This window comes from Schistocerca serialis, chromosome 8, assembly GCF_023864345.2.
Source record: "Schistocerca serialis cubense isolate TAMUIC-IGC-003099 chromosome 8, iqSchSeri2.2, whole genome shotgun sequence".
NCBI classification, from domain to species: Eukaryota; Metazoa; Arthropoda; class Insecta; order Orthoptera; family Acrididae; genus Schistocerca; species Schistocerca serialis.
The window spans coordinates 619,849,880-619,872,046 of record NC_064645.1 but is presented as its reverse complement, the minus strand read 5'-3'; the positions used below and the strand labels follow the sequence as shown (position 1 = coordinate 619,872,046).

Genomic DNA, 22,167 nt, shown 5'->3' with positions numbered 1-22,167 from the left:
TTTTGGATGTATGTGGTTGGGAACATCCCATTGACCAAGGAGCTGGAAATAGACTGATGTTTCCTCTTCTAGGATTTTTTGAATCACATAAAACCAGCAGCAGCCTGGGACACAGTGCCAGAGCTGATACAAACCACTCTGTGCTTGTGAGCAGACAGCCATCTGCATAGATGAATGGTATTATCAACACACCTGTACACAGGGCACATATGATTGCTGATAAAGACCACCTACAGTGAGAAGTTGAAAAAAAAAAAAAAGTAAAAATTATGATGATAATGGTTATCCACGATGGAGGAATCTGTCTTCTGAATTAGATACATCATATTCTCTCTAAACATAAAGTCAAGGTTATTTTTCTACTGACACCAAAGATAGTCTTGCTTGTTGGCTCTGTGAAGGATAACTTGGGTCTAGAGGAGACAGCCATATACTAGATTCCCTGTCAGTATGGATTGTCAAACGTCAGACGTACTCTGCGTACAGTTGAAGAATGATGGATTGAACATCAATGCTATACCTACCTGCTACAGCCTGATAAGTCTGTCATGGCTGAGTTCTGAGGGCTGTTAGAATGTCCAGATTTGGTTCTCAAGGAAGCCAACGCAATATGAAAAATGCAAGAATCTTACCTGAAAAGATTTATTTGCCTGTACTGCAAATACAAAACATATACGCAGCTAGTTTCAGTAATTGAAATTGCCACCTTCTATATATACCAACCATTGTGCCACCCTACATAGAACATTGCACAGCTATCAATACAGACACAGCAAGCGATGCCATGTTAACCATTTTTCAAATTTAGAGATTGCTCTCTTGCTGACATCAAGTAAGCAAACCATTGCAGTATGTTTGACGAGTGATTTACTTAATCATGAAGATTTAGTCTTTATAAACTATGGAGTCTGGCACAGACAACATTTAAGTCTCACAGAGAAAAGTACTGATCCCCTGTCAACTAGAATTTGTGACACAACATCCTTCACTGGGGGCATCACAGTACTGTTTACCTCTACTATGTGGTGTATCTTCCACTATGAATTTCCTACCAGTATATAAGGTAGACGGGTGCATTTTCCTGTCAGTTTTTACGGACACACTATATATGGCTGAGTGGTCTATCAGCAGAAGACAAAGTTATAGCTTAATTCCCACAATTTTATGGATCAAGTAGTATGTCGCGAGAACATGAAGATTCACATTAAAAAGATAACATTACACAATACAAGCATTATGTGTAGTCATACCACACAATACATAAGCACATTTTACACTTTGCAACAGGTCAGAGGAAGATAATGGCAAATGACTAACACTTGGATCTTGTCCTGGAAAGCAATGCAGCCACATTGTCCTCTACACGTATTGTATGGCATTCACATTGGTGACTGCTTAGCAAACAAAAAATTACATGGATGCCGTAACAGAAGGAACCACTGTTGTGTGATAACTGGTACACAGAATGGAAATACCATATTTACTCGAACCTAAGCCAAAACCTCTGTGTCAGTAAATAAATTAATGATGAGAAAAAAAAAAAAAAAAAAAAAAAAAAAAAAAAAAAAAAAAAAAAAGTAGAGGACGAGCTCTTTTCTCCACCCCAAGTTTCAATCACTGCATTTTCATACATTATAAAACGAAGTAAATAGAAATTCCATTTTGTTCATCTTTGAATGTAGCAGCCTTTCAAATATTCGTAGCAAGAAAAATAAATTTCTTTACACAAAAATACCAACAATGCACAAGGCTTTAGGATTGTTGCACAAGTTGACACACTGAGGCTCATTAAGATTTCACGTAGTGGCACCTGTTGCTTCGTGGAATTTTGTGAAGTGCTTGTTGGTGTTTGTAAACCACAATGAAGTGCTTTCATTATAGTACCAAATTCAACCTTGTTCACACAACAACCTTGCCACACAAGGGGAGTTATTTATTTTGCTGAACAAAGTTATAATCGTGCTGCAGGTCTGCGATACGGGATTGATGACAGCAACATCAGGCAATGGCGACTACAGAGAGACAAATTATTTGAATGTTCAAGTAGCAGGAAAGCATTTAGTGTGTCAAAGTGTGGCTGATATAATGCACTAGGCCATAATGTGGCTGATATCATGCATTAGAAGTGATTTTAAATGAAATTGTTAAGGAACAACGTCAGAAATTCCTGCCTGTGAATGTGGAAATTTTAAAAATTAAGGCACATGAAATTGTTAGAGAGCAAAAAATCGTAAATTTTATGGCTAGTCGCAGCTGGATTGATCTGTTTATGAAGTGCTGGGGTTTTTCACTTTGGAGGCAAACTTCAATTGTACAGAAGTTGCCGAAAAATTATGAAGAAAAACTTGTGGAATTTCAGCACTTCATAAATAGGCGGCGCACAGGAAAGCAGTACCTTCTTGGTCAGATAGGAGAACCATCAAATTATACGGTTGACACCAAAGGAAAGAAAGACATAAGTGTTCTTACATGAGGGGGTGAAAAACAAAAGATGTCTGTCATGCTTGCTTGCACAGCAGATGGACATAAATTGCCCCCGTTCATAGTTTTCAAGCGAAAGACTTTACCAAAATCAGAAGTGTTTCCAAAAGCTGTAATTGTACGAGCAAATGAAACTGGGTGGTTTTCGGACAAAATGGTGCTGGAATGGATTAGGCGTGTGTGGAATCGTCGTCCTGCTGTGATGCTTAGTTTACACACTCTGTTGGTACTAGATACGTATGCAGGCCGTACAACACCTGCAGTAAAACGAAAATTAGAGGAAACCAAAACAGACTTGGCAGTAATTCCAGGCGGGATGACATCAATTCTACACTTGACATCTGTTTGAATAAACCATTTAAGGACAAACTTAAATGTATGTACACAGACTGGCTTTCAAAAAGCGACAGACAACTAACACCAACAGGACGAGTAAAACGCGCAAGTTTGTCGCAAGTGTGACAACGGATTTATGATGCACGGAAGTGTGTTTGAAATCAGACTGTGCAACAAGCATTTAAAAAATGTTTGATATCCATTGCACTAGATGGTACAGAGGACGATCATGTGTATGAAGAAATGGGCAACAAAGAATTGAGTGATAGTGATTCAGAATCATGACTGATATTTTAAACCTTTTGTATAAGCTGTATTACAAACCTAATAAAATTTTGTTTTAAATTTCAGTGTTTAATTTCTAAGTTATTTTCATGCTTATTTTATAAGTGTTGCTACTCTGCATTGCACAGGATAGAAAAGCGTGGAGAGCTGCATCAAACCAGTCTACGAACTGAAGATAACAACAACACACTCTGCATTTGAAGTCATCACAAAAAATCTACTACGAAAATCCAACTGGCAAGTCTGTTTGTTATGTATGTCAATGTGGGCAACTCTACTTTCTGATTTTTTTCCTACCTGAGATAAGAGGTGGTTGCTAAAAGGAACTTTCATGAATCGTGAATCACATGCAGTATTCTCTTCACCATAAGAATAATATGAATGTAAACATTATGCCATGTATTCTTTCGTGTTTGCTGCTGTCTCATTTAAATCCTGTCTGCCTAATAAACTATGAAACTAGAGTGAGAAAACAGTAAACACAGAAGAATATACATATTATGTCATGTTTATATTCATATTATTCTAATGCTGAATGGTGATAAATTCAGAAATGAAGCAAGGCAACTGACTAGATTTTTAAATCTAAGATGACTCTAATTTCTGTGCAGAATGTAATGTACTAAAGAGGCGTCTGCAAAGATTTTCAAACAGAGAAAAATTTTCGCTAAACTCTCGTTCAGAACATCTTCTATCATATGCAGTCTATTATTTGGTTCTTGCTTATCATTATCAAAGAAAGCAGCAGTGTAAGTAACAACAAATAGCAGTCTCTTGCCATTGTTTCACTAATGAGACAATTCCTCTCTTTTTTTTATTGTAAGCAGCGGTAGCGCGCACAAAAGCAAGCAATGCCATGAGTGGCAACAGGTCGTAAACACTCATTATCAGAATGCGACAAACAATGCATGACACAGTACAATATTGCATTTTCATCTTAAGAGTGATGTAACCACTTATAACAATGAGAACGGCACTTATCAGATCAAAGCAATATAAGAAATCGATTCAAGCCAGATGAAGCACGTGAAAAAGGAAGGGTACCCGTATAAATACAGACAGAGTGCCTGACGCATAGCAATGGCTACCTGGTAAAGCTTAACTGCTAAGCTTACGACTCGAACAGAACTACTGTAGCTATATCTTCATCCATTCGACCTAAACTGTGTCTCATGTTACAATGGACCAACTTTGTTTTGATTTGGAGGTGTGGTCTAAAACTGTTATCTCCCCTTGAATTTCGATTCTCAAATTTCAGGTGTAGCTTATATTTGGGAAAATTTTTTTTCCTTGATTTCCAGTCTTAGGTGCGGCTTAGATTCGAGTGCGGCTTAGATTCAAGTAAATACAGTAGAACTCAATCACTATGCATTGGGAAATATACACCTTAAAGAATTAGAAGAGGCAAGATCTGCCTCTTACCTAGATACTCCAAAGACACTGAAAGATCTGATCCCTTAGGTGCAGGAGTCAGTTTGATGTCTGAGCAAAAAGGAGGACAAAGAACCTCAGAGAAGCTGAGAACAGTATAGAGTATACAAAATATGACTAGAATGATTAAAATCAAACACTGTAAATCAGATATTCATTTCCCTTTTTCCAGCTTCCTGGTTGTCAACTACAAATAAACAGTTACAATTTGAAGATTGGGAGAACAAAATCTAGAGCTCCTTCAGTAGATATTTTATCATATTTGTGTTTTTACGAGTCTGAATGCCCTGCTCTCTCAGATAGCAGATTTCAAAACTGTAAGTAAACAGCGTCTAAACTATTTATGAAACTGTCCATCACAAAGAACTTTGTCTCAAAGTCTTTCTTAAACTTTGCATATGACTTGATTATTTTTTATTACGGTAAAAGTCAAGGCAGCTAAAGATATCTGTATCCACCACTGAGAGAAACTACTTCTAAAAATATTTTGATGACTTACCCTTTACCATTTTACTGCACTTTTTACCAACAGGTTTTTTTAAAGGACCTATACAACAAATTATTATTTTTTTGCTCTGCAATGTCAGATACATAAATTATTTTTATTACCAAAATGCTAAGCTATGAATTGCGCTTCATAAGGTTCTGCAGACCTTCAGAGCAACAACAGAACACTGATTGGTGATTCAAATAACCAAGTACCTTGTGAGATTCCAACGGCGCATCCAAGAGATTTTCACCAAAGATTTCCCTGCAATACTGGGCAATTTTTGCTTGTTGTCTAGGATTACAATGATTCTCAAATGACAGAATCACAGGGTAATCTGAAGTCTTAAAAGCTGATTCCGCAATGGCTTCTATAACTTCCTGTGTGGAAAGAATTAATGTTTCATTACTGCACATATTATGAATTCATTTATTATATATCTTTTTTGAAAGATAAATTAAACATTTACAGATATGTGAAATTTCCTGAAGTAAAAGTGATGTAAAGATAAGACCCACCTAACACAGACAATTGAGTCACCTCATTTTTTTAGTTGTTAATATAGTTGTCAAAAGTCACTAACTCTTATTTTTTATATTAAAATATGTAATTAAAAATCAGTGAACTAAAATTATTGTGCATACTGTTTAAACTTTCACATTCAAATGCACCTGCGTCACAAAGCATGGTTGGAAAGAGCAAGCAATACGCTGAGTGCAGAGAGAGAAACTTAAATGTTCTACAGTACACAACTAATTTTTCATACCCTCAAATGTGTCAACCTAAGAAGCTGAATACTTGTTTTTCTTTCTTTTTTCTTTCTTTCTTTTGTAATATACAGTGTACATCCCAAGTGGACTGTTCAATGGCACAAGCAAGCAACTGCATTTCTCAACCATGTTTCAATGGCCAGTACTTTTAATTAATTCTAGAAGTTGGAAGTACTCTTCAAGCTAGGCTAAAATATTTCTAGGCTACACTAAAAGTGGAAAATGAGGGCTAACAAACTCCATTTTATAACAGATTTGATGTATACAGTTTTGGTTTTAGAATGGTGAGTGAAAAACTGGCATGTGGTATGTCACTCTATTCTGTGCAGCTACTCATTCTAACGAGTTGCGTATTTTTATGAATGTTGTCGGAACCTAATACTTACGACATTTCATTTTCTTTTTCAAAAGCCTTCAGAAATATCCATTATAACTTTCTTGTCAGTAAACGGAATCCTGGGAAAATGCAACAGAATAAAAAATTTGTGCATATCTCCATCATTTTTGTAATACTACTTCCATTCCAGTCTTTGTACACAATGGTGTGGTAAATGGTGGCAGTTAGAACTATGAAAACGCTCTGTAAAATATTTTAAGTTTGATTCTGGTAACAAAACAAATGACATGCAATTCAAAAAAATCGTACAAACAAAAAACCAGAAACAAAATGGAACACACAAAAAATTAAAGTTAAAGTTTACACAGAAAATATATCCTATTAATGGAAAACAACACTTATCAGGAAAGAAGAATTGCAGATAGTGGTGATATGATGATAGAGGAGGACGCTAGGAACAGAGGCAACATTTGACTAATTCTAGCTTTTCAACAAATACTGTTAGAACTAACAGAAAAAAGTAGGTTTAGGTACATAATAAAAAAACTGAGCTACAAATGATTCATCAAGGATACACTTCATCCATATCTTCAGCAAGGTTGTTAACAGATCTGTGAGATATGGAAAACACTGTGTGACAATGATGTTCAAGAAGAGATATAGACCATCAATCAAATGATGATTCTGTTTTAGAGTCATGAAGATGGAGTCATTAGGAACTGTATAATTTGAGATGAACATAACTGATGTATTCTGGCAGGATTTTACACTGAAATTTACTACCAATATTTATCTTAAATGAAGGGAATTTTTAAAAAATTAAATTATTTTGGACAGCTCTACAAGTGTACATGTCCACACTTTTTCCTTCATCTTTTCCCCAGGGCACACATGTTCTTATGAAAAACTAAAGAGTTTTGAATGCAAGTAGTAAGAAAAATAAGACAAAAATGAAAGAAAACACATGTGCATGTGATTGACTGTTCACCTAATAGAAAAATTACAATAATCAGCAGCTATTTCTGGTTAAAAACTCTTTCTGAGCACTTTTAAGTCTTGACCTAATATAAAACTGTTAAAAGCATGCTGTGTTGATTTAACTGCTCACTAAAATAGGTGTGAGATCCTCCATATAATTTAGGTGTATACTCTATTAAAAATGTGGTACTCATGGCTCTGTACATCAACTAACAGACAGCCTCTTTGACAAATTATGAAATCACTTTCATGAATGACTTCTATTCAAGATTCAAGGACACTTTCTTCCATGTTTGAGAATGTCATTGACTCCAAAAAGGTGAAGCAAACAGAGCAGCCTCATAAGGAGCCATATAAGGGACTGACTGAAATGGTAGGGAAGATGAAGCATGCAGTTCTTCAACAATTGCTCCTCAATTGTAGTCATTTGTAATTATGTGACAGGGAACTGTGCAAGAAGTGGTCATTACTAAACATAAAACTTTATCACTTTACCTGGAATCATTAATATTAGCATTGCTAAATGGTCTGTGACTCAATAATACACGCAAGTCACAGAACATAATATAATTGTCCAGAAAATATAAAGGAACATTCAATGATACTGGCAGATTAAAATCATGTGGCGAACTGAGACTCCAATCTGAGACCTTCGTCTCTCATGGGGAAGTGCTCTACTGACTGAGTTACCTGAGCAAAGCTCATGGATCGTCCTCACAGCATTACTTCTGCCAGCACCTTATCCCCTACCTTCTAAACTTCACAGAATTGCTCTTGTGAAACTTAGGGGACTAACATTCCTAGAAGAAAGTATATAGTGGAGACAAAGTTTAGCCACAGCCTGGGGAGGGGGGGATTTGGGATTCTTTCCACAATGAATTTTCGCTCTGCAGCAGAGTGTGTGTGCTGATATGAAACTGATTGGCAGATTAAAATTGTGTGCTGGATCAGGACTTGAATCCAGGGCTTTTATGCTGTTAGGATGGGTAGTAAGTCATGCTTGGGTAGCTCAGTTGGTAGAGGACTCATGAGTTAAAATAATGAGCAACTACACACAACACGTGTGATTACATCTATCATCAGTTGCAAGATTATGACTGTGATACAGTTCTTGGTTTTACAGAAAACAATGTCAATCTGAAAACCTCATCAGTCCTATTTATGACAATGACATCACAAACAAATAGATGGTGTGTTGTTGGTGCAAGCCATTTTCAGTTCATCAAAATGGCAATGTAAAGAGCATAATGAATGGACATCACACAAACAATCACTTTGTGAAGGAGGTGTGGCAGCTCACTATGGATTCCATCACATAACTCAGTGGCCATTTCACAGAAATATCTTAATTCTTATACAACAAAACTGTCATGAAACATTTTTTGTTCCATAAAATGTGTGCCAGATTGCTAAATAACATGAAACCCAGACACAAAACCATTCACACAGGAGCAGTATTGAAGTTTCTACAGCAGCAGCATCATGATGACAGCAATGAGTTCTTCAACAATGTTGTTACAGCTGATGCAATACAAGTTACTCATTTTACACTATAAACAAAAGCAAAGTTGATACACTGGCATCACAAAGAATCTCAGCCCAAGATCAAATTCAAGCAGACAGTGGTGGCACAGAAATTAATGTGTTCACAGTTCTAGAACAGTCAGTGAATTACTGTTCAGAAATGAAAAATTAAACTGAATCAGTTAGGAGAACAAGGGACATATTCTGAAATTTGTCAAATTAAACTGAGATAGTCATTACTTCCCTGATGCTAGCTCTATGTAATGAACAGAAAAAGGGTGATTTTTCCAATACAACATGTCACCCCACTGGTGATGATGTGAAAATATGAGTGGAAGAACAGAGATATTCTAGGAATACGTCCATTTTTACATTCAACACAGCATTAGCCTTGACTTTTCATGCATGGGCCATTGTTGTGTTGTGTATTATTTTTGTTGCTGTGCACTACAACATTATTAGCAGGTAGTTGTGTATGTTAAGGGTTTTAAATTTTGTGCGATGTCATGTCAAAAATCAGACAGCACTTGTAAAGCTAACAAATATGAACATTTATAGGAAAGGAAGACATGAAGGTGATGTATTTGTTTTTCTAAAGCTCTATTTGCCCTAGCTAAGATGACAGTTGTATACTTGAATGTAAGAAAATATTGGATGTTGTTCCAATCAGTCCTAGAAGAGATCATAAAGTTGACTTGATAATGAATTAAACTCACATACATCATATTGCCAGGAAGACAGATTATCAAACTATTAATTCCTTAATAAATATGAAAGAGATCAAACATAATAACAACCAGTACCGTAACACCCAGCAAAGGAAAAACTTTGCTGATCTGAACACGACTTTTATTCTTAGACATTAATTCATTAACTCTGAAAGTCCCACAGCTTGGGAGCACCACTGATGCAGACTGTTTGGCAGTGCGCTCATTAAAAACTCAATTTGCTGCTTGTTAGTATTGACCGATTTGATGCTAAACTTTCCTGCAGTAATTATCTTACAAATACAGTGATGCCTCATGGCAATGTGTTTTGTTAGAGCATGATGCACACCATTGTCACACAGTGCAAAAGCACCTCCATTATCACAGAACACACTGCTGTTGATAGGGCCAAGTATTTGGCTTCTTTAGTTGATAGAACAACTATTTTTTGCCATTTTGAATCTCATGAAATTGGTGTCTTGGCAAACTTAAAAACATGGCCAGCTGTTTGTCACTATTGATTGAGATCTGATGCATAATCGGCATCATGGAAGCCTTCAGTTTCAGTTGTTCCACTTTTTAGGAAAGTTGGTTCTACATTGACACCCTTGATGCATCACATAAGACATTTTACTGCCCCCACCCCTTCCCCCTCTAGCGGATTTTACAATAAATGGAATTGAATCTTCTTACAACCCTCTCAGCATACATTATATACGGACTTGTGTCTTGAGCCAAATATACGATTCACCCAACAGTTTGCTCATAAGAAATGTGATGTAACACAAGTTTTTTCTGCACATTTTTGTACCTTCAAACCAGATATCACTGCATGTTCTGTTGGATTAAAATCTTGAACATCACATTTCTTGAGTGTGTTTCCAGCTTATTTGCTTCAACTGATTCTAATTTCCCTCGCTTTTTGCATTATTTTATTCCCATGCCACGACACCAACTGAGTTCGCCAAATCTCTCTACTTGAATTGATTTCTTAGGTCTTTCTTCAGTTCTTACTTCAACCTATTATTTCTATTCAAGAAGATTATTAAGACATTTACATAAACATCCAGAATGAATATGTTTTGCTTCTCAATTCTGTAATAAACATACTGATCATGTTCTGACTTGTTTAGGTTCATTTTACATAATGTTACATCCGAATTCTGATACCAAATGTATGTTGCCTGTTTTAGACCATAAATTGCTGCTAAAGTTAACATGGTACTAAGCAAAGAATTACGAACAACAGGTGAGTATGTTTCACCAAAGTCTTCTCATGGTAAATGGGAATAACCTTTTGCAACAAAGTGGGAGCTTTATATAACATTCAGATTCATCATCTGATGTTTCTTTGCCTTAAATACGCATTTTTAATTAATTGCCTTTCTAAACTGGATTGAAAATCCTTAAAGAGGAACACAATCTTATTACTGTAATTATGAAATAGAATTTAAAAAGGCTATAAGATTGCTCAAAAATATTCACTGGTTTTTTGAGTACTTTACTGCTTCTTGTCATGATGTGTTTTGGGATTATCCCATCATGTAATGACCTTAGAGCACATATGTACTACAAGACTTTGACATACCAGTAGTGTATCATCGACTGAAGCTTAAGCTTCATCAATTAAAAACTGAATGCTAACAAGAAACCTAAGGGCTACAGTTCTAGCCTTTTGCTTCTTTATAAGAATTCGGCACAGAAACACTAGTGAAACAAGCAAAATCATTGTTGACATATTTAGGGTTCAGTTTTCTTTGACATGAAGATTTTCTAAATTCTGACCACATAGATATTGTATTCTACTGGTCAGTTTCCCTATCTACAGTGCAATTCACTTCTGCTCAGTGTGACTTTACATCAATTCACAAAAAACTGAATTTCTTTCAATATCAGGAGGTTGTGTTGATCCTGCTGCTTTTTCAATGATGGTATGTACTGCCTCCAGCTGAGCATTGCCCATTCCATTATCGTCAATCAGATTAATACTCACTATGCTTTATCCACAGATGCATTTCAAATTTTCGGTGAAATTCACATCACAGATCTTCACAACTGTCTGTGGTGAATTTGGATCAATTGGGAAGTATACTTTAAAATTATTATCAATCAGATAAATATTCATTATGCTGTCTCCACAGCTGCAACACTGTAGCCACATACATGGTAACTACCTCTGTCAGCACATATTAGTACAGTTGATGCAGTGGACAGAGTTTTGGGTTAGCATGCTGGAGGCCGAGGGTTCGATTCTGGGTTGGGGTGCATTCTTTTTATTTGCTAATTTCATTCTGACATTTCATACTGTAATATACACCGTTTTTTAGGTCATGTGTATCCTAAATTTACAACATTTTGTAATGGTGAACATAACAAATACATGGTTAGGCAAATAATAAATAGACAGTTGAAACAGATGACCTGTCATAGGACAGAATAACTACAAAAACAGTATCAATTTCGAGATGCTAAAAATGATAGCACAGTACAATAAGACAACACCTACTTGCCATTTATACTACATGTAATAAGACCACTCAGATGTCACACATTAGCAACCAGTGACAGTAATAATGTCCATATTAATGACCGTATGACTTTCGCAACAGAATACATTGTCCTCAGAACAAAGCGACCTCCCTGCACGTCCAAACATAGCGCAACACGCTGGATCATACAGCTCTGGACCCTTTGCAGCAAAGCTGCATCCACAGTAACAAGAGCAACATGGACATGCACTACCAATTCTTCCACATTCGTCAGCGGAGTAGAGTACGTGTGCTCCTTCAGGTGACCCCACAGGAAGAAATCCAGGGGATTTAGGTCAGGTGAACACGATGACCATACAACTGGATCTCCACATTTGAGCCATTAATTCCAGAGTGCGGAGGTGCACCATCATGTTGAAACCATATCCTCTGCCGAACATGTAGTGGAACATCTTCTAGTGCATCAGGCAGATAGTTGGAGTGAAATGCATTATACCTTTGTGCAGCCAACTGGTCAAGCAACATGTAGGGGCCTAAACACCTGTCACTCAATAATCCAGCCCAGACACTGATACCAATGTGATCTTGATATCCATAGGAGCAGGTGACATGTGGGTTAACCTCACACCAATGGTGGGGATTGTGCATATTAAGGACACCCTCATGAGTGAATGCTGCTTCATCCAACCATATTATGTTGGCTACCTGTTGTTGTTGGAACCATTCACAGAATTGCATCCACTGATGGCGATCTGCAGGATGCAGGTGTTGCGTGAAAGCATAATGACAGGGTTGCAGCCCATGCTTGTGCAGCATGTTAACGAATGTGCGTTACGAGACATGCAGCTGCCTTGCTATGCTATGTGTACTTCGCTGAGGTACTTGGTGTGTGACCTTCAGAATAGCTTCCTCAGCAGCTGGAGTATGGCAAATCTGTGGAAAACCTCTGTTATGCAGTGATGGAAGGAGAGAACCTGACTCCCAAAGGCATAGCTCCAGACAACAAACACATTTTTATCTAGATGGCATTGACAAGGATATCTAGGAGCATATTCATGAGCGGCAACAGCAGCCCAGTTATCAGATGCACTAACAATCAGAAGCATATCTACATATTCATTGTTTGTGTATGCCATACATCTTCCACACTGGTTTAGAGGTTTACAACGAGAAAATTTGATACATGCACGCATGTACATTTAAGTCTGTCTTGCGCATGTTACTCTGCTCACAACTAGTCTCTGTCTGGTGGACAGCGCATACAGTATAAACACACCATCAGTCCTGCACACGGTTCTGCCTAAAGCGCATGACCCCTCTGACAGATACTGTTCTGTGTGATTCATCCCGACACTGCTAATTGTGAAATGTTTGGTTTTGAATTACACTGTTTCCCTAATGGTAACAGACATGACGTTTCCACTTTCCCATTGATAGAATAATAATAACAATAATAACATCAACAACAATAGTGAATTGAGATACATACTAAACAGCATGCAGTTACCAAACTGAATGCTGAATGGCATAATTAGTGGGACCATGGTGATAACACATGCAAATAGTAACCGAGTTTGGACATTATTTGCAAACCACATTGCTTGTTGTACTGGTAACATACAGCCCTAAGAAAATGTAGTGGTCCTGATCAAGGCAAGAATAATAGTTGATACTAATCTATGGCACCACTGGAGGAGGGTACAAAGAAAACAGGTTTCACATCTACTAGATGAAGAGGTGTGAATAAATTCATACTCGTGATGTGCAAAGGGCTTCTTTCAAAGTTGACCAATCTTCCATTTCTACGAATGTAGTACGTAAGTGCAAATGTTTTCTACAGGGCCAGCTGCAATCACTGTTGATGATTAAGATGCCAAATATTGTACCACCTGGACTACATTTACCAAATAAAAAACATATGCCTCAACCCAGGATCGAACCATCATCCTCCTGCATGCTAACCCAAAACTCTAACTACTGCACCAACTGTACACCAAAACTAATATCTCCTGACAGAGGTAGTTACAATACATGTGGTTACAGTGTTGCCAGATTGTCACTCTTTAACGTCCTTTTTCTGCCAGATGTTCTCAATGGACAAAATTTTTTTATTGCTGGCATGTGAGGAGTCACGCCGCGAATCCCGAGTGCATGAATTTCACTTCACCCTGTATAGCATCTGCATGATGACTGACTTCATTCAATCGATATATGCCACTTACTTGAGTATGTGGAGTACACTGAGCAATCCATAAAGGAAATGAAAGAAATTTTGGAGTAGAAATCAAAGTTCAGGAAGAAGAAATATAAACATTGAGGTTTGTCAATGACACTGTAATTCTGTCAGTCACAGCAAAGGCCTTGGAAGACAGTGTCTTGAAAGAAGGGCAGAAGATGAACATAAAAAAAAAAAAAAAGAAAAACAAGGGTAACAGAATGCAGTCAAATCAAATCAGATGATCCTTAGGGAATTAGATTAGGAAACAAGAAGCTAAAAGTAGTATAAGAGTTTTGCAGCAAAAGAAAGGATGATGGCTGAAGTAGTGAGGATATAAAATGTAGACTGGCAATGGCAAGAAAAGCATTTCGGAAGAAGAGAAATTTGTTATCATCAATTGTAGTAATTTGTTATCATTGAGTACATATTATGAAGTCTTTTCTGAATTTATACGGTGTGTAGCCACATATGGAAGTCAAACATGGATGATAAGCTGTTTAGACAAGAGAAGAATAGAAGCTTTTGAAATGTGGTGATACAGAAGAAGGCTGAAGATTAGGTGGGTCGGTCACATAGCTAATGAGGAGGTAACAAATAGAATTGGGGCAACAAGAAATTTGTAGCACAACTTGACCAAAAGAAGGGATCGATTGATAGGAGACACCCTGAGACACCAAGAGATCATCAATTTAGCACTGGAGGGAAGTGCGTGGGGTAAAAATCATAGAGGGAGACCAAGAGATGAATACAGTCAGCAGATTCAGAAGGATGTACATTGCAGTAGTTATTCAGAGATGAAGAGGCTCACACAGGATAGAGTAGCATGGAGAGCTGCATCAAAGATCACAACAATAACAAGTCAAGGTGCAGTGATCACATAATTTTTCTTGTATATACCACACCGTAAATCACCAAAAAATACGAATAATCTTCATTTTGCCATTTTACTAACTCACAGCAGTTGTATCCAAGGCTTGGAAATACAGGCAGCATCATTAATAGTTACCTGCTTATTCTTGTTATTACATGTAACTTTAAAACATACAATGGCATCTGCAGTTGCCTCCAGATTCCAGTTATCTGCAACTACAAATTTTGAAACTGAAGTCAGTTCAAAATTATTCAGTGTGTCTTTTTTATACATCGTGTACTGCATAAATCCAGAACTTACAAATCAGCCACCACTATAATACAAAGTTGCAGTTACAGCCATAATTGCTTTTCATTTTTCATGGTATCTGTTGAATTTAAAGATTTAATTGGCTTCTTCATAGTCTGCACTCACTCAGATTATGAACAATTTTCTAATAGTTATAACATTTAAACAATTAGAAATTTCATGCATTGCAACTGATGTTCAACTTGCTATATCTGCGTGCAGCCAGATATTGGTACGCATGTCAGAGCTTTGGAAGAAGTAGAGAAATGGAGGAAGCTGTCAGGTGGGAGAGCTGCCTGTGGAAGAGTAACCCAAAATAATGATAGATGAGTGTAATGCAACAACAAATTGCGGACAAAACAACAGACCAGGACAAGGAGAAACAACCAGGACAATGATGAGGATCTAAGTGAAGCCTTTCCCGAAACAGTGATGACAAGGCCCAGAGCAGGGGAGAGACAAACTTAAGGAGTGACCAAAGAGAGTAACTAGATAACAAGCAAGGCAGTTATTATACAGAAGTCCTAGAACAGCAAAGATAGACCTGAAAATATCACATGCAAGCACTGAACTGACCACCTGTCTGCAGGTTGGCCACCAATATACCAGCCATGTGGAACACTACTGGCCATCGTATTCATGTGGCAGGACAGTGGCATTCTGATTGTATGAGCACAGCACAGTGTGGCCATTGTGCCAGCTAACGGTCATCTATGTGCATCTTCTCTGTCAGGCATTCATCTCTGCGGCACCCAATACCAGAGACGTCTACTGTTTATTGTTCTGGTTACTTGCTGCCACTGCTGAATCTGTAGTTTCTAAAGCAAGGTAACATTTCATTGATTCTTGTATTAACTGCTGACCCACTAAATTGTAAGTAATAAGGGAAGTAGAACTCTCAATCACCATAATCAAGGGTTGAAAATCTGCTGGAAGTCCACGTAGCATGTTCACCGTTACCAAGTCATTGTCTATTTTCCCACCAATGCTCCAAATTTGCTGACTAATGCTCTTCCATATTTTTCTCAGAAGACAACTGTACATTCATCAAGCATTTAGCTGCTCAACATAACTAGAGAAACAATTACCTTTGAACGCAGATTGTAAATTTTGACATGCTTCATTAGCAGTTGTTGCTTCAAGAAGTTTTTGATATACAGATAAATTTATAATTAAGCATATTTTGGATGATTCTTTCTGTATACTCTTTGGATCTTCATCAGTGCCAGCAACTGTTTCTCACAGTCCATCACGTTTTAGGTGCATTTCAATCACAAATTTCCAGTCACTGGAGTTAGTGGCAGCAGTCAACTTCTAAAAATTAAATAGTGATAGTCCAGCCACCTGAAGCCATCTTAGATACATTCAGCCAGTTCAGCAATTAAATCTTGAATTTTCCTTGCAAAAATACAATACCACCATGCTGAACACAAGCAAAATATGGTTGAATCATGGGTAGCAGTGGCAAAAATTCATGCCATGCAGATACCAGTAATCTCGATTTACTAATTTCTGAACAGATAAACTTTATCAATGTGGATCTTCACTTATCTCTTTCTGATCCCATAGCCAGTAGGATATTGATTCCAGTCAGTCCTTTAAGAGATTATAAAGTTGACTTAGTAATGAATGACAGTCACATACACCATACTGCCAGGGACACAGATTATCAAAACTATTTATAACATGATAAAAAATACGAGAGATAAAAAGATGAAAACAAACAGCTACTACAAAGAGTTGGCAAAGAAAGAAACATATTTGTTCCCAACAGAGAAATATATGTGGAAAAGTTTCCAAAGGAAGAAAAACAAGGTACTGTAAGAGCCTTGTATGATGACAAGCTTAAAAACAGACAAAAAGATATATTTATTTGGGTTCATTAAAAGATCTGATGTTGTCCAGTATCGATCATTATGTGCAGATGCAAAACAAAATGCATTTTCATTTCAGTGTTTTGATTAAAGAATAGTACACATAGAAAGGAGACTGTCATAAAACCTACATTATCCTCCATGCAGTTTCATACAGGGCAGTCATTAGGCTTACAAACTTTACAGTATTGGGAAAATCTCCAAATAACACAAGGGGAAAATGTCACAATTATGGGAATGTTTTGTTAGAATCTGTCATCGTTAAGATTCAAAATTTATTCACTGATTGAGAATTCCTTGACATCAGCTTTGTTAGGTACAGATCTATTACACACTAGTGACATATGAAAATTTGTGTTGGACTGGGACTCAAACTCATATTTCCTGCTTATCTTTGAGTGGTCACTTTAACCACTTCAACTAACAGTACATGCTCCCTGGGCTGACCCAAACTTTCATAAGTCACACTGTCCTTATATCATGGTTCATTAAATTCATCAAATACTGCTTGCAACAGTACTTGGATTCTCACAACAGAAAGAATGAGACAACAAGGAATTGAGACCAATGTTGTTATTGACATTTACCTGCCTAGGCTTGTAATACTTACATTTGTGTCTGAAAGAGCAGACATTGTTGACTATGCAAAGCTGTGCAAAATACTACAAAATTTAGTTGCTTTCTGTTCATTCCTTGACATTAGCTGTATTAAGTATAGATCTACTACCTAACAGTGACATATAAAAATTTGTGCTGGACCGAGACCCAAACCCAGATTTCCTGCTTATCATGTGCAGTCACATTAATCATTTCCGTCATCATGGACTGACCCAATGTAATATATGGACTATGATATAAAGATGTAACAGTGTGATATATGCAAGTTTGGCCTGGTCCAGGAAATGTGCACAGGTAGTAAAGTGGTTAAGGCAACGGCTCACAATGAGGGGAAAATCCAGGTTTGGGTCTCGGTCTGGCACAAATTTTCATACGTCATTATTGGGTACCAGGTTTATACCTAATACAGCTGATGTCAAGGAATTCACAGCCAGCAACTAAATTTTGAATTATTTCATACAGCTGTGGATTGTCAACAGTGTCTGTTCTTTCAGATATTCACGTAAGTATCATTAAGATTGTGATGGAATGAGGGTAGGTGTCTTGGCTTCGAGTCCAGACCATTAAGATTTCATCAATGAACCTGAACCGGATTAGGGGTTTGGTGTTTTGGGAGACTAGGAAGATCTTCTCAACATGGACCACAAAAACGGTGGCATGGGAGGGTGCCATGCAGGTGCCCATGGCTGAGCCGCAGATTTATTTATATACCTTCTCTTCAAATGAGAAGTAGTTGTGGGTAAGGATAATGTTAGTAAGGTGTATGAGGAACGAGGTAGTTGGTTTGGAGTCTGAAGGACATTGAGAAAGGAAGTGCTCAATAGTGGTAAGACCATGGGGATGAGGGATGTTGGCATAGAGGGAGGTGGCATCAACAGTGACCAGTAGGAATCCAGGAAGTAAATAGTTGGGGTTGGCGGAGGGTCAGTGAAGGAAGTGGTTGGTGTCTTTGACATGAGAGGCTAGATTACGGGCAATTGGTTGGAAGTGTTGGTCAATGAGTGCTGATATTCTTTCAGTGTGGCCACAATAACCAACCACAATTGGTCGCCCAGGATTGTTGGATTTGTGGATTTTGGGGAGCATATAGAAGGTGAGTGTGTGGGATGTCATAGGGATGAGGAGGGAAATGGATTCAGGGGAGACGTTCTAGGAAAGGCCTAAAGCTTTAAGCAAGGATTGGAGTTTCTGTTGAACTTCTGGGATGGGATCACTCTGGCAGAGTTTATAGATGGAGGAGTCAGATAATTGGTGGAGGTCTTCTGCCAGACAGAACAACAGTTTTGTTGTTTTTTGTAAATTTTTTCAGAGGGATGAACATGGTCTACTGTTGAAGCAATATTCAATAAAGACAACCACTGATTACTACAAGTATGTGACTTTGTATAAACACCTATTTAATGAGAATGTATGTGTATATTTGACTGTCTAATGTATATTAAATAATAATGGTCCAACCATGTTTGTGTTTTAATATTTTGTGTATCTACATGATATTTTTCCCCCCACAATTTTGGTAGGAAAAGAAACTTATTCAGCACACTTGAAGTTTATTTGCTGGGATAATTTATGCCATACAATTTCTTTAAATCTCTAAATGAATGTATGAGGACTCATGTTACAAATACCTAAGTGGGAGGTTTTTGATTAAGTGCACCATATGGGAGGAAATAGTTTTTACTGTCTCCATAAAAATCAGGATTTTGAATGTATTCCCTTTTCTATTCTGTGAGTCAATTACAACTATTACATGGAACAATGTGGAAATTATGATGAGTCAGTCAGACCAAGGGGCACACTATCATCACTACCGGTGTTAAGCTGGATCATAACAATGTTTACTTACATAGTGCTCAGCACACAAAACAATTCCTGCAAAAGTTGTGTCAGGAAGTTTTTAACCACTCATCTTATATTACTGATATTGTGCCAGCTGTTTCCTACACTTTCTTACATCTGATGTAATTTAAGTAAAATAAACATTTTCACAACTCAGAAGGACTTGTTCCATTGTTAGACAATGGCTCTATTTCCAAAATGAGCGAGTTTTATGACACATAAATAAAGAATGTGAGCCCTTAGTATGACAAGTGTCTCAATTTTAACAGAAAATATGTTACAAAGTAGTTCAATGATAGTTGTCTTTCTTAATGGCCAAACAGGAAATCACTTTTTGGATAACCCCTGCAGATACTTTCTTGGATATGCTTTCTTCTTGTTTAATACGTTATGTAAGATAAATTTTTTTTATTACATAATGGAGCTGATCAGTGCCCCTATCTGTGCCAAGTACCGTAGAATACAATACTTGCATTAAATGCATGACACGATCGAACGGAATACAAATAATAAATCTAAAAACATAATTCATTCTCATATTTTTTCATAAACAGGACTAATACACATAATTGATGCAAGATTTATTTCAAATTAAATTTGAAGCTGTAATTATATTTTAAAATTATTGTCATTATTGCTATTTGTATAATTTATTCTGAAAACATATGGAAGAAGAAGAATTTAATTATACATGTCCAGTCACATTAATGTGATTACCTGTCCAAAGCCTGAATAACCACCTTATGCACTATGGACCACTGCAAAGCATGCAGGAAGAGAGTTAATGAGGTTCTGGGCGGTACCAACAGGAATGTGGAGCTATTTTGACTCCTGTGAGTGACCAACTGCACTAGGTTTCTTGGTTGAGGATCCATGACGCAAACAGTTGATCAAGGCGGTCCACAGACTCTTCATTGGGCTTAAATCTGGGGAGCTGGTGGCCAGGGCGGGGGGGGGGTTACTGAAAACTCATACTGGTGCTCTTTGAACAACACAAGTACACTGCGAGCTGTGTGGCACATTGTACTGCCCTGCAAGTAGATGCCATTATGGCAAGTAAAAACAAACTCTATGCAGGGGTGGGCATGGATCTCTAGGATAGACACATAATTGTGTTGAGCCATCATGCCCTCCAGACTGATAAGATCACCTAGGGAAAGCCATAACAACATTCTCTAGAGCATAAACCTTCCAACGATTGTTGGAAGGTGATTGCTTTCGAACGTTTCACGCAATACACATCAACAGTCATTTGTCCGATAGAGCATAAAACATCATCTGAAAAGGACACCTGTCATCACAGAGTGGATGTCCATTGGTGGTACCAGTGTGCAAATTCCCTCCTTCATTGCCAATAAACAGCAGCCAGCATGGATGCATGAACTAGGCAGCAACATTTGCTGAATGGTCATTGAGGAGACACTGTTGGTAGCCCGTTGGCTCATCTGGACAGTCAGTCACTCAACAGTTGCATACCTATTCATCAGTACACATGCCCACCTCCGCCATTCACCCGTATCATCTATGGCCCGTGGTGCACCACAGTTGCCTCAGCATTGGTTTTGGAGAGAGCCTTTGTGCCATGCACAGTGTACTTTAACCACGGTGACATTGAACAGTTTAAAAGCCATTTCAGTTATGCTTCCACCCCTGCCCAAAAGCTAATAATTATGTTGTTTTAGATGTCGGATAAATCAGTCCCCCCCCCCCCCCCCAATACACTTTATATTCTGTCCACTGCTAGTGCCGCACTTGCCATCTGTGAGTGGTTACTGCACTGGCATCGAACAAGGCATTGGTCACATTAATGTGACAGGACCGTGTGTATTAAACTCCTTGCATCTAAAAAAAACTGACTGTAACTTATTGTATCTTTGCTCTTACTGAATTTTACTTAGCACATAGTTGGAAGACGTCTGCTGAGAGAAGTAGGTCGAATGGAGACCAATTTGTGACAATGTGGAAATATGAAACAAAGAAAATAAAAAAAATGATGAAGAAACTTAATCATGTAGTGATCAAATTGTCAAACAGAGCCTAATCACATTCCTAGATGTGACAATGATTATTTTAGCAACCCATTCAGAGCCACACAAAATAGAAGAGTACCTTATAGTTTTTAATTATTATTTTGAACTTCCTTCTTGCTTAAAATGCTTGCATACACTTAGTAGTATTATTCCTCAAAAAGAGCACAAGAGCAGTTGATGATTTTTATTCACAACAAAGAAAGAGTTCATGATAATTACCATTCTAGTTAAAGTCTGATTTATTTTGTTTTGGTGACTGTAATCTCTGAGAATCTATCCAAACCACAGAATGCATCATGCATGATAAAATGTTAAACTCCCCGATCAAAACAATGTTCTGCAGAGGTACTCATTATTTCGGGATAAATAACACCTCCTAACCCCTTGTCTGATGCACACATATTCATATATACAGGAAGTTCATAACAAACTCCTACTTAAACATTTTGCCTACTTAAACATTTTGTCACTGATGCAGTTGATATGTAATGCAGTACAATCACACCATCCGCAAGTATCTCCACAATGTCAAAAGCCTATTACAGGTCGTAAAAGTTACATGAAGGTTTTCAATGAAGTGTATGCTACAGTTTTCGATATACAT

General features: G+C 37.5%; 1 protein-coding gene across 1 annotated transcript in view; it reads right to left on the bottom strand.

The window, feature by feature from the left end:
• Positions 1–22,167, bottom strand: part of LOC126416261 (1-phosphatidylinositol 4,5-bisphosphate phosphodiesterase classes I and II) — a 395,393-nt gene that overhangs the window by 181,118 nt on the left and 192,108 nt on the right. The window contains exon 11 of the mRNA XM_050083891.1: positions 5,236–5,400. Within this exon, the coding sequence (XP_049939848.1) occupies positions 5,236–5,400 (165 nt within the window). The remainder of the gene's footprint in view (positions 1–5,235; positions 5,401–22,167) is intronic.